Source organism: Odontomachus brunneus, unplaced genomic scaffold, assembly GCF_010583005.1.
Source record: "Odontomachus brunneus isolate Ranch 3 - 2012 unplaced genomic scaffold, Obru_v1 Obru_scaffold_063, whole genome shotgun sequence".
NCBI classification, from domain to species: domain Eukaryota; kingdom Metazoa; phylum Arthropoda; class Insecta; order Hymenoptera; family Formicidae; genus Odontomachus; species Odontomachus brunneus.
In genome coordinates, this window is record NW_022639513.1 from 1,819,274 (window position 1) to 1,831,215 (window position 11,942).

The 11,942-nt window shown below is 44.3% G+C and overlaps 3 protein-coding genes across 12 annotated transcripts in view; 1 reads left to right on the forward strand and 2 right to left on the reverse strand.

The window, feature by feature from the left end:
• LOC116846264 (retinoic acid receptor RXR) overlaps positions 1–7,870 on the reverse strand; it is a 73,023-nt gene extending 65,153 nt beyond the window's left edge. Inside the window, exon 1 of one of the 5 annotated variants that reach the window (XM_032819885.1) lies at positions 7,733–7,870. In XM_032819885.1, coding sequence (XP_032675776.1) covers positions 7,733–7,751 — 19 coding nt within the window. In that variant the 5' untranslated portion in view covers positions 7,752–7,870. Of the gene's footprint in view, positions 1–6,657; positions 6,905–7,732 lie in introns of those variants that run through there. The other 4 variants (XM_032819883.1, XM_032819874.1, XM_032819876.1 and 1 more) reach the window with 4 other exon arrangements.
• LOC116846266 (uncharacterized protein C7orf26 homolog) lies at positions 7,018–9,891 on the forward strand. Of its 6 annotated transcripts, none has more exons than XM_032819888.1 (5): positions 7,018–7,155; positions 8,335–8,439; positions 8,546–9,167; positions 9,241–9,539; positions 9,636–9,891. In XM_032819888.1, the coding sequence occupies exons 2-5, from the start codon at positions 8,361–8,363 to the stop codon at positions 9,722–9,724; spliced, it is 1,089 nt and encodes a 362-aa protein (XP_032675779.1). In that variant the 5' UTR covers positions 7,018–7,155; positions 8,335–8,360; the 3' UTR covers positions 9,725–9,891. The 6 variants fall into 6 exon arrangements, with proteins under 6 accessions (XP_032675779.1, XP_032675782.1, XP_032675781.1 ...); XM_032819891.1 differs by having other exon boundaries at positions 7,025–7,149; XM_032819890.1 differs by lacking the exon at positions 7,018–7,155 and adding an exon at positions 7,162–7,180.
• LOC116846272 (ribosomal RNA-processing protein 7 homolog A) lies at positions 9,881–11,646 on the reverse strand. Its single transcript, XM_032819911.1, has 5 exons — positions 11,535–11,646; positions 10,980–11,030; positions 10,507–10,839; positions 10,132–10,428; positions 9,881–10,047 (listed from the first exon to the last, which is right to left on the reverse strand). Exons 2-5 carry the CDS (start codon positions 11,014–11,016, stop codon positions 9,962–9,964), a joined length of 753 nt encoding a protein of 250 aa, XP_032675802.1. The 5' UTR covers positions 11,017–11,030; positions 11,535–11,646; the 3' UTR covers positions 9,881–9,961.
• Positions 11,647–11,942: the final 296 nt, after the last annotated feature.

An 11,942-nucleotide genomic window follows, 5' to 3' on the forward strand; every position in this document is an offset into this window, starting at 1 on the left:
TATATATATATATATATATATATATATATATATATATATATATATATATATATATGAGTGAGAGAGAGAAACACTTTCACAAAGCTTCAATGAAGAGAAACGTACAACTAAAACTTCGACTTGGGAATACACGCCTTTATCGCGTCATATGTAAAATGTCCATGTGCATATTTTTTCTGTTGTGCTGATCACGTACATCGGCGCAACTCTTGTTTCTTTTTTTTCTTTCTGCCTATCTTGCGGAAAGTTACCACAGTGCGACTAACGTTTCAAAGCAAATCATGACTAATGGATGCGAAAGATAATTTTAGGAACCTAGATACTTGTTGATTCCAATTTGATCTTCATCGATAATATCTAGCTCAGATAGCCTTTCAAATGTCATTACGACGTGGATGGAAATATGAAAAATATATAGACGGGCTGTAATTTGTATTTCACGCTAATTTCTTATCCGTTATCTTTGTAACCGGAAGGATAACATTGCTCCTTGATGTCATACCGCGGTGACGGGCGCGCGCGCGTATCTCGCATGCGTTGTACACGTCATGCCGTCGTTTCACGATCGACAAGTAATGATATCGTCGATAAGACCGTCGCAATTGCCTGAAAATTGCCCGTCGTGCCGCCACGCTGCCGTTCGTACCGCAATTCTATGATCGATCGGCGGCTTAATCCGCGTATCATCAACGTAGCGACGAATACGCGGCTTCTCTCGCTCCTAGCTACAAAGCGAGGAAATTCGCGAGACAATCCTTGAAAGCGCGCGTGATGGCGCAACCGCGAGATATCTTAATTATTGCCCGCATGTACATGCAACATGACACGACGGCGCGATCATGCTACAATAGTGTCGTGTGCGATTCGCACGAGCGAGAGCGAAAGCAACAGCGAGAGCGAGAGCGAGAGCGAGATCGAGAGAAGAACGTCTCCCGTAACTGAATTATCAGTACGCGTTTAATTAAGCGGGACAACGCGGACGCGGTCGCGGCCGCGCTGCAACGTTCTCGGCCAAGGTCGTTGCAGTCGCTGGAAATAATTAGCCAAACCGGAGGAGAATCACAAAAACGACGTCACGGATATATTCATGGGAATTATCGTTGTTTACGGCGCGACCCGAAAAGTCTTTTTCTTGTTTTTTTTTTTTTTTTTTCTTTTGATCACACTGCACTGCTGCAATCTATCCTTTGTCAATAAGCAACATGGGTGCCTAAACTTTTGTTCAGACTATTATGATTTGGAACTGGTGTTAGGAGTCCACTGACTCCTAATTCCATGTTATATGAGTTCCTTCGATGCACAAAAGCGTGATTTCAAATCGTTTGATCTCTTCAGCCTGCTGAATCGAGTGTTGATGGGGTCGAGGTGACCCGATGCTAAAATAGGTCGAGTCGGGTAAGTAGGGCGAGTCTTGTAGCTTTTGCTGTACTTGGCCGCTTGAATTGTGTTAATTTTTAAGCCATCGTAAATGAATTTGTTCACAGGGTTTTGGTTTGAAAACGCTCAATGTCTTTGACTGTAGCTCAGGTAAATTGAATATCACAAGTCCATACTGGCTTTAGTATGGTAAGTTTGTAGAGAGTAATCTTACTTTAGGAAAAAAGTTGTGAGTGTTTGCCAGTACACGTAGTTGCGTGTCTAGTTGTTTTCGTTTGGTCCATATGTGTTTCCTTCAAGGCGTTTATCCAGATATATGCCAAGATATATTTAGTCTCTTAGCCAGTTTATGGTGTTACCGTCTGGTTTATATAAATTTGAGCTTTGTCTGTGCAGTGTGAAAGGATAGATTTTAGTTTGCCTTTATTACCGTTTATTCTACATTTCTCTACTTCTTCAAGGTTCTCTTGTAATTTTATAAAGGCGATTTGCGTCCGTTGAGAATAGCGCAATATCGTCTGTAAATATATCCGTAGAAGCTTTTGGGGAGGTTGGCAGTATAAAGAATATTGAGTGAGGTAACCGAGAATATTTTCTTATGATATCAATGCTCTTATAAACTTTTCACTTTCGACGAAGGAATCTTGAAATATGAAGCACCTATTCTCACGTATGATCTTAGCAGTAGACAGAATGGTTGAGATAGTGTTTTCTTCATCTTATATAGAAGAGCGATGTATGCCAGACGAATGCTTGTACTGCCGACTCGAGTGTCGAGGAACACTGCTGAGCAATATTTATTTTTTTCCAGGACTTGATTCATCTCACCCTACGAACTTGTTCTTCTCTAAATCCGAATTGATGGCATCCCGATAGAACTGATTGATAGAACGACGTAGAGGTGAACGGTCGTACCGGATATATGATGTTACTGAATATTATGCAGATACTGTTCGAGTGATACTTTTGTGTACGCGACAGCAAATAATTATCGCTCGGTATAAATTATACCGATAGAAAAGCTTTGCTGACATCCCTTGCTGGCGTTGCTATCGTTGAGATGCCAGAGTTGAAATTAATAAACGTCGGATAAATGGAACATGAAAAAGTAGGCCATTTTAATCGCTCGTTCATGCGTAAATTAATCAGATAGCCGCCAATTCCGGCCTACGAAAGTCCGGAAAGAAGTACGAAAAGTGAATTATGTGCGCGACGTTGAAGGATGCACGTAAAGAAATCGTGTGACAATTGCGAGCGCAAACTTACCATCATAACGCCCGGACGTCGGAAATGAATTTGTCTCTTTTATTTATTATCGTTTACTCATTATTCGCTCGACATATTATTCCGCATGTCTGCGTGTTATTCGCCCCGCCTCGCCACGCCGGGAATAATAATTTCACGGCCATTTAACGCAAGTGCGTAGGAGGCAAGCGCGCGTATCGCGCTTTTTACAGGTCGGCGGCTCGCACAAAAGAGACTCGCATCGACCTCGCGGTCGATAAGTCAACAGCGCGGGACATCGCCAACGCGTTTTCTGCTTTGTAAAAATAGGCATCGACCCAGGCGACTTTTCTTCGGCGCGTCGAATGGTTCTCGCCTTCAGGCGTGCGAAAAGCCGCGAGTCAAGCGACGCGTGAATAATCGCCGCGCGCGGCCTTCGCGGATCGAAGCTATCGCGCGCGTATTGTGGGTGTGTCCTGTTTCGCGCGCGCGGTGGCGACCAATGTCACTGGGTCGACGAGTCGCATTCGCCATGAGAAGCACCGGCAATACCGAGATACGGTGCAACGATAGCGCAACGCGATTGCATAATTACGCTTCGCTGGAGAGCAGCGCGCGCACGTGCACGATTAATAAACTTGTCGCGTGTATCGTCTTGTTCGCCAGTGAATAACCCAGTGAATAGCGGCGCGATCCGCCGCCGAATCATTGCTGCTATAACAAATTGTTATCTCGCGCGCGATCACGCGCGAGATCTCTCTTTCTCTCTCATCCGAGCAGGCGAGGAGCAAGGAGCAACGACTGCTGTTTTTCTCTTTGCCGTTCATTCATAATTCATTTTTCTCGAGTATCGCGTGTTATCCGTCGGACCGCTGCAAGGTCTAAGGCGCGACATGTATTTTGTTCGCGGCGATACGAAAGGTTAGGTTAGGTTAAGTTTCCCATACATTTGCCCGATTATTATCAAGCTGCGTGTCAAAATTTCTCGCCCACGTCGACGACTTTGCGCAGCTCTCGCCATTCAGAAAAGCCAGCGACATTTATAACTGCAGGACATCCTGGCCGATACGACAAGCCGAATATCTAAATAGCGAATGTGCATGTCCTGCGCCCACGCTGCGAAATTCTATCTTGCTAATTGGCGCGAACAAACGAGGGAGAGAGGAACACGGAACGACGATTTTGTTCCGTAACGTAAAGTGAATTTGCAATTGGACGCGGCGCGACGCGGTACGGCGTGCTTCTATAAGTCCGGTATCAGTGAAAACACTCACCTTTATGACAATTAACGCCTCTTTCCACTTTTGTAATTATGTCGATGACGCGCGCTAAATAAGTAAATATGTTCTTATTATTATTTGATCTCAGATACGCAATCGCGTCGTTTCCCAAAAGAACAAGATCTTAGCTTTCTTTTAAGCTCTTTTCACGATTGTTATAGTGTGTGATACACGTTGCTTCTAGAAAATCTCTTCACGCGAATATACAGAGTCTACAATTTAGCCAGGATGATGTCGGCAAATGTTCAGTCGACTTGCTAATTGGCGAACAATGAGATAATTCGAATCTCCTCTTTTCATATAAATTTTCCAAAACAATATGATCATAAGAAATAATTAATAAGCCTAAGATATGACAAAACGATAAAATTTTAAGCACTCGAATATTTCTGCCGCTGCTACTTCTCTCCCAAAGAATTCGCGGTGATCGTTTTTGAGACTGCGCACGATGAAGCAAAGCGTGTTGGAAGATGTAGGAGCTAAGAAGGATAACAGAGGCACATCGTATAACACGTCGTAACGCAGTGCACCGTGGCAGGACAACGTTGCAAAAGAGAAGCGGGAACGAGCGAGAGCGGGAAAGGGAGATCAAAGAAGGACGGAAAGAGGACGATGAAGAGATAGAGAAAGGAGAGGCGGGGCGAACAGAGAGGAACACGTAGCAACGTGTAGCTCGTCCTTGGACTTATATAACGAGGAAGAGAGACCAGGGAGAGGAGAGAAGAGTCGCGAAAGAGAATAAAACGGATGGAGTACGCGGATTAAAAATGAGGGATAAAGGGCTACGCTGCTGCTGCTGCTATTGCTGTTGTTGGCGAAACGCGTAGACTACAGTTCCAGAAGAAAGAAGAATTTCGTGGGTCCTCTTGTCAGACTAAAGAACTAATCCGCACATTTTACACCGTCCTATGACCTTTTCCTCCTTCTCGCTCTTTCACTCTCTCTTTCTCTCTCTCTCTCTGTCGTCAAAAAAGCGAACCGCGCCTGCTTCGTTTCGACTATGAAATGCCAGTTTCCTGTTCCCTGAACTTCACACCGTTTTCTTTTTCTTCCACCCTTCGATCGACAGGTACGTAAAATAACTGAAAAAAGGAAAAATACACACACACACACACACACACACACACACACATACAGAATGTCGGCACACCTGTGCATTCGCTTCTGTGTAGATATATCTTACCAAACAGAACGAAAAAATCATTTTGCAAACAACCAAGATAATTACAGATTAAAGAAAATATATAATTATAAAGTTACCGTTCTGAAGATTTTTGGTGAGTTTAGACTATTGCTTGCAGTTAATCTATCGACCATCGCTTTCTACAGGAATTTGTGGACAATTTGCTAAAATTTAGCGGTGAGATTATTTTCTATTACTCTGTGACCTTGCAGTCATAGCGAATATGATCTAGGTATTAACTAATAGAGATAAATGACTAGTAAAAACTGCGATATCGCATATGTTTTGTATTCAATCAATATAGATAACAAAGACAGAATTTTTATCTGGAACTATTCTATGTAAAATTTAGCAAGCGAGTCTCTCTCTATTTTAACTGTGACGTTTAACATTCTGTTTAGACCAGTAAAACATTGTTTTAAATGTATAGTGTTTTTTAAGTTCGACTGAGTATTCGTATGAGGTTAATGTGGAATCAAAATTTTCATTTAAGATATCCCTAATTATTTACTTTATGATATATATTTCGTTTGGGAAAGTGAATGTCTACTAAACGGAGAGAGAGAGAGAGAGAGAGAGAGAGAAAATACGACTCGACAGATAATTTAATAATTGATTACGAATTATCCTCGATGAGACGGGTGCGAGCGAAGCGCCTCTCAAGAAGCGAGAGGAAAGCCATAAGAGGCGTCGGTATGCGTAAAAAAGAGTGGTGGGAAAAAGGAATGAGGAGAGTCGCGGCCGTGATCTCGCAGAGACCGGAATGAATGCAGAAAGGTCGACGGTTGGGTCACACAGGAGCGCGCGCGTACACACACACACACACACACACACAGACACTACATTTACCGTGCCAAATTTAGAAACGCTCCCGCAAGCGCAATTTACTCTAGCAAGCGCGTATATTTATAGGATTGTACTATACATCCCTCAAAAGGATTGTAACATTTATCGAGATGACGACTTTATATTCAGCAGAATTTTCACGTGCACAATTATTTAATATTTCAGATCTAATAAAACATTCGAGTGACACAAAGTAATTTCAGTGAGAGCAATAGAAAATCTGTCGAATCAAGTAGAACGTAGATATATGAAAAGATAATAATTGCTCGCGCATAAATATAACAGACAATCTCGCATTCGTTAGAAAGATATTAACTTTGTTGAACGATTCAGAGGGAGCAAGAGGTAACAGTCATATTCTCGAAGCAGGAATATTGATCACGGCGACGTGTGATCAATCGATTTTCTGTATCAAAATGGTTGAAGAAGCCATTTTGTATATCAGAGCATTTTTTCCTTCTCGGTGAACCTATTGACGAAGGATATCACAAAACGGCGTAAAAGTCTCGATATTTAGAATAAATATGACCAAATGATGATCCTTGCCACAATTCGACTCATTGTAATAAACATTATTTCAGCAGGACGCCCAGATAATCCACCATAACGATAGAATGCGCGTATCACGTATCTGCATTCGTTTCGCCTGCGTAGAGATTTGAGAGAGAGAGAGAGAGAGAGAGAGAGAGAGAGAGTCGCGTGCGAGATATATAAGAATTATATGATAAAAAAAGACATTAGTCTAACCTTGTGCCAATTTTCCGCGAGAGGTACCTCGCCGACGATAATTACAGATCTTTCGCATCCCGATTTTGTGAGCAAGGCCTCGACTGCATCTGGACGACCGCGCGAGGGTTGAATGGCGACGATGCAGGAGGGTTAATTCGATCCGGCTTGAGGTAGGGCGCGCACGAGCGGTCGGCAGGTGTCGCCACGTCGCGACACGTCGCGCGACCCGCATGGCGCGGCCACCAGCCGCAGCTGTCCGAGCGCGCACGCCTTGCGCGTACTCGGTCAGGCGATAATAATTCTCACGTGTGCGCCGCTATTGTCAAACGACACCGTGACTCCGATACGCGCGCGTGAGTGAGCGAGCGAGCGAGCGAGCGAACATGTTGCCACCGCGCGCGCCACTCCCGATGTAGGTTAAAGACACGCAGTTACGGTCACGGCGTTGCGCAACGCGGAACGCTCGAGAGTTAGCTACCTCTTGTTGGAGTCGATGACTGCCGGGGAAATGTATTCGTGAGAACTACTCTCGCCAACCTCGGCGAGTATATGCATACGTGCGTGCGTGCGTGCGTGCGTGCGAGCGGGCGCGCGCGTGCGTGCGAATCGTCATCTGTGGGACAATCTTTTCGTCCATCGATCTTTCACGTGCCGAAAGTCAGAGAGATGACAATCCACGTTTGCTCTTCGCACCGGAGACGAAAACGAGGAGTAGAGAGTGTGTGCGGTCGCGGAGAAAAAGAGACGACGTGCCATCGTCGTCGTCGTCGTCGTCGCCGCCGTCGGGTACAGTCGCGGCCAAAAGCACATTGCGTGACATAGATTCGATCGACGGCGCGATTTTCGCGAAACGCCTTCGGCTAAACGGACAGCCGTCGCGATATCTATAGACCGCGGCGATATTAGTAGCGACGAAAACTCGGCATGACCGAGAATGCACGGTTCTCTGGACCTGGACTGACGAGCGAACGCGGTCACTGAACTACTTCCTTTTCGACCCTGACACTGCCATTGCCCTCGCGGGAGCTGTGATTCGTGTCAAAGACTCAATATTGCTGTAATTTGGTCAACATCCTGCCGAGTTGTCACTTACCCCTCTCGGCTGACTCCATCGTCGCTCCGAACGCGGGGGTGCGTGATGCTGGGACTAGAGCCGACCTGGGCGTGAGACGTAGCGACAACACACGAATAGTCGCGGCGGTAGCAGGCGGGCGCACGTGGAGAGTCCCGCTCGTGGCTCACGACGGCTGGGTCGGCTCGAAATTTCTCACCACGGTATAAACATGGCCGGCCGCGCGCGTTCGCTCGCACGGCTGCTTGTTTGTCACAATCGCGGCGGGGGGTCGTTGAACTTCTCCGTGAATGCGAGACGGCGTCGCGGAAGGGCACCAACAGCGCGTACTTTTTTTGCGGGTCTACGAGTGAAAACGGCGTTGCACCGCGGCTCTGGTGGGCGCGACCTAAAAATAGATCACGATTTCGGCGATTGTTTTGACTAATAACGCGCTTCGCAACCTACTCGTCGGCGGCGCCACCGGATGATGATGACCGGTGTTGCGCGTCGCGGTGGCGCGCGTGTATCGCGTCGCAGTACGCATGCATGCCTGTACGCACACGGTCTGTGTACACTCGCTAACCTTTTTTCCTCTCTCTCCCTTTTTGAGTTTCTTCGATGAGACTTTTTTTCTTTTTCAGGTTGACTCGCGATTGTACTCGCAATTATGACTGGAAACGATATAAAGCAAGCTCTCAGAAAGTTGGACTTTCCTTATTGCGCCAGAGAAGCTCTATGCAGAATAGGTATGATTGTAGGTTATCTTGATCTGATTGTCGCCGGCAAGCGCTCGTTTCGATGGTGCGAAATCGTGTTTTATTAAAAACACACATCTGTGTTCTTTTATTCAAGAGATACTCTGCTGCAGACCTGGCAAGCAGGTGGATCTACAAATGGATCTGATATCAGAGTTTGTATTCGGAGAGCTGGATAAGCGGAAGAAACGTAACATGACTATGGCGATACAGGAGTTGCAATTGATAGAGATTCTGAGCGATTTTTTCGAAAGCCCAGGTGGTAGTCCCGCTGTACGCAATGCCCTCTTTTTGTCGCTCTTCCCAGCAGATAGCTCTAGGTACAAGACTCTAGGTAACTTGGTCTCCTTGGCTATTGCCACGCAAAATAAAGCAGTCCTCAACGCAGCTGGCATCTGGATGCAGCAGTTGAGCTCCACCTCGTCACAGAGCGTTGGACTGGCGAAGCACGTACTCGACGACTATTTTGTACTCACTCCGAGATCTATCGACAAGCTGAGGCAATTGCCTACACTTGCACCACATTTCACCGCCAACTTGTTGACGGCGATAGGTGAGATTTACGAGGATAAGGACCCACCTAATGAGCTGCTCGGATTAGTCGGCGAATGGATCGACGAGAATTCGAGTTTACTGTTGACTCCTCTGATGGACAATCCAGCATTGCCTACTGGTGGAATCCCGATGACGCCGATAACACCTATAGCTGGTCTGTTTAGGTATTTCAACTGTCGCGCGCTCCATGTCCCGATCGGAAAAGAAGAGGCATTTTATTCCTCTGAATATGTGCAGATGGTGTATATTGAGTCCTTTGCGTAGCGGCGCAAATACCATTGACAGTCAAGAGGAATCGCGGAAATTCTACTCAAAGGTTCAACAGTTGCTCATGGACTCGGTATTGTGTCTGAAGAACAACGGCAGCAATAAGCACGCGATATCGGCGCAACATCTCGCGTCTACGACTCGTCTACTGACGACCAGTCTGCAGAACCATCCGAATGTGACGGCGGCTTCGCGCGACTTGGCCATGGAGAGACTCGCGCAAGCCGTCAGTGCGGCCATGTCAGCCAACTGTATTTACGGAAACAAACGTACAATTTGCGCATATATACATACATTCAAATCACGCGTGTATATATATATATATATATTTCAAATCACGTGTACGCTCTAAATGTCTGTTGCAGAGGAACTGTTGGCGCTCTTACAACCGCTATCGTATCAGCACTTTTTGATAGAATGGACATTACAGACTTATGCATCTAAGGCAACCTGAGGCAAGCTCACAACTTTTTTGACTAAATGCAACGTAAAATGCATTTTGGTTAACGCAGTTTATCCACAAGCGACGAAATCAAATCATCCATTGTACATAACACGGAACGATAGTCGAGACAATTGTATGAATAAATTGACATCACTGATGCACCGCTCAGCTCGAAATTCTTATATTATTATACACACACATGTACATACATACAAAAAAAAATATATATATATATATACATTATACCTAAAATGGTTTAAACGTCCGTTTTAATTTCAATTCTTGCAGCCTTTTTTTATCCATTTCGAACTTTTTTCGTAATTCCGCCAAATCTGGAAAGAGAGATCAATCAAATGAATAAATTACTATGTTGTACTGCTGCGATGCGAGGAGATTCTCGCACTTCACATATTTACTTTGCTTCTTCGCTTCGCGAATTTGAAAAGTGTAGAAATTCAGTAGCTGTTTCTTTTTCTTGCGATGCTCCTCTTTTTGCAACACTTTGCTAATCGTGGATTCCTTCCTAGTTGGTGCAAACTGTCCTCTTTTTTTTCGACCTGTTACAGTTGTCCAGCCATCGTCATCCTCTTCTGCAGCTTTCTCTTTTGTGACACGCTCGTTTATATCCTTGTCATATGATGCCAAGTATTTCTCAATCTCCATTTTTGTTGCTTGTTCATCGAACACAGAATCATTGTACTCTCTAGACCATTCTATTTGTGTGATGAAAGAAATGAGAAGGACAATTTATGCAAGAATTATTTTTATAATATGCAAAAAGCTTGACTTACTCTCTAATCCTGTGAGACAAATATTCTTATCATTGTTCAATGTGATCACACAATCCTTTGAAAGTTCCATTGCCTCATCTAAGAAGGAATCCCTTTCAAAAACAACGTATGCCATTCGAAATCCTTTCATGTTTGTAAATGTAACAGAGCGTACATTCCCACAACATTTGGCAAATGTATGTTTCAGACAATCAGTCGTTGCATATGGTGGTACATTAAGTACAAAGAGAGTTTGGTTCTTGGGATATTCAGCTTCTTGATTTCTTATAGAGTGTTCTTTGAAGAACAGCTGATGCTTTTCTGTGCTGTTCATGTCGAAACATACCCACAGTGCTTGAATTAGAAATGGGAATCAGATTAGGTTACATTTGGTTAAAGTACAGCTCAAAACACATGTGACATTCTTTGAGACGCATTCTTTCCGCCAAGTTTAAGTGCAAACATAAACTATAATAACGATGATGATGACTTACATTTGAAACCTTTTGCACCTTGTTTGTTGGCTCTCATGTTGAATTTTTAACCTGTAATTAGTCAAGTTTCTTCTTCTTTTATACTTTAAGTTTCTTCATTTCTACGGCTGGCGAATACCCGAACATTCTCTATATTCGCAAATTTCGAAAACTTGCCGAAAAAACTTTTCTAAACAATTTTCTTTTCCTTTTCGACTGTTTAGCGACTTGGTTTAGTGTGTCTTTAACCTAATCTCCCCGGATAAAATAATTTTACAACTGTATTATTTCTTGTTTTTTTTTTTCCAAACGTATTAATCCTCCTTAACTTTTTGTCGGTTTTAAATTCCTCTTTCTTGATTTCATACGGATATGACACCATGCAAACGGAAAAAATTTTTTTCTCTCTTTCTTTCTTTCTTTGATTGCAGGCTTAAACTCAGTGGACCTTTTCACCACAATTTGGTATAGGAGTTGAATAGGTATGAGATTTATAGGTTTAGGTTTGTTTCTTGGAGAAATTCAAGAATGGAAAAAATTTACAGGCTAAAATTCAATCTTTTACGAAAAACTCACACTGCGTCCGACGATGAACTGAACTGCGATGCGGTAAGTTGAGGTTTGTTCTTTCCAGCTGAACTTCTTGCACTAGTTCAAGAAGTACACACTAGTGCGTTCTTTCTAGCAGAAGTGACGTCGAGGTTACTGTTCTTCCCAACGGTGCAGCAGAACTTATGGTTCTTGCACACAGTACGCGGTAATGCTTGTCGCGCGGCGGAAGTCCGTCCGACAGCCAATCAATATGTTGTTTTTCCGTAGGAGCTCGAAGGTTATTACGAAAAGCAGCATATTGATTGGCTGTCGCGCGAACTTCCGCCGCGCGGCAAGCATTACCGCGTCCTGTGTGCAAGAACCATAAGGAGCGATAAAGTTATGGCTCCTGCACACAGGACGCGGTAATGCTTACCGCGCGGCGGAAGTTCG

Excerpts from the sequence above, each read along its gene's own strand:
- LOC116846266 (XM_032819888.1), top strand. The coding sequence starts at position 8,361 with ATGACTGGAAACGATATAAAGCAAGCTCTCAGAAAGTTGGACTTTCCT. Across the intron at positions 8,440-8,545 it reads AGAAGCTCTATGCAGAATAG|AGATACTCTGCTGCAGACCT; the intron begins GTATGATTGTAG and ends CTTTTATTCAAG. Across the intron at positions 9,168-9,240 it reads CCTATAGCTGGTCTGTTTAG|ATGGTGTATATTGAGTCCTT; the intron begins GTATTTCAACTG and ends GAATATGTGCAG.
- LOC116846272 (XM_032819911.1), bottom strand. The coding sequence starts at position 11,016 with ATGAGAGCCAACAAACAAGGTGCAAAAGGTTTCAAAT. Across the intron at positions 10,429-10,506 it reads TTGTCTCACAGGATTAGAGA|AATGGTCTAGAGAGTACAAT; the intron begins GTAAGTCAAGCT and ends TCACACAAATAG. Across the intron at positions 10,048-10,131 it reads TCGCGAAGCGAAGAAGCAAA|ATTTGGCGGAATTACGAAAA; the intron begins GTAAATATGTGA and ends CTCTCTTTCCAG.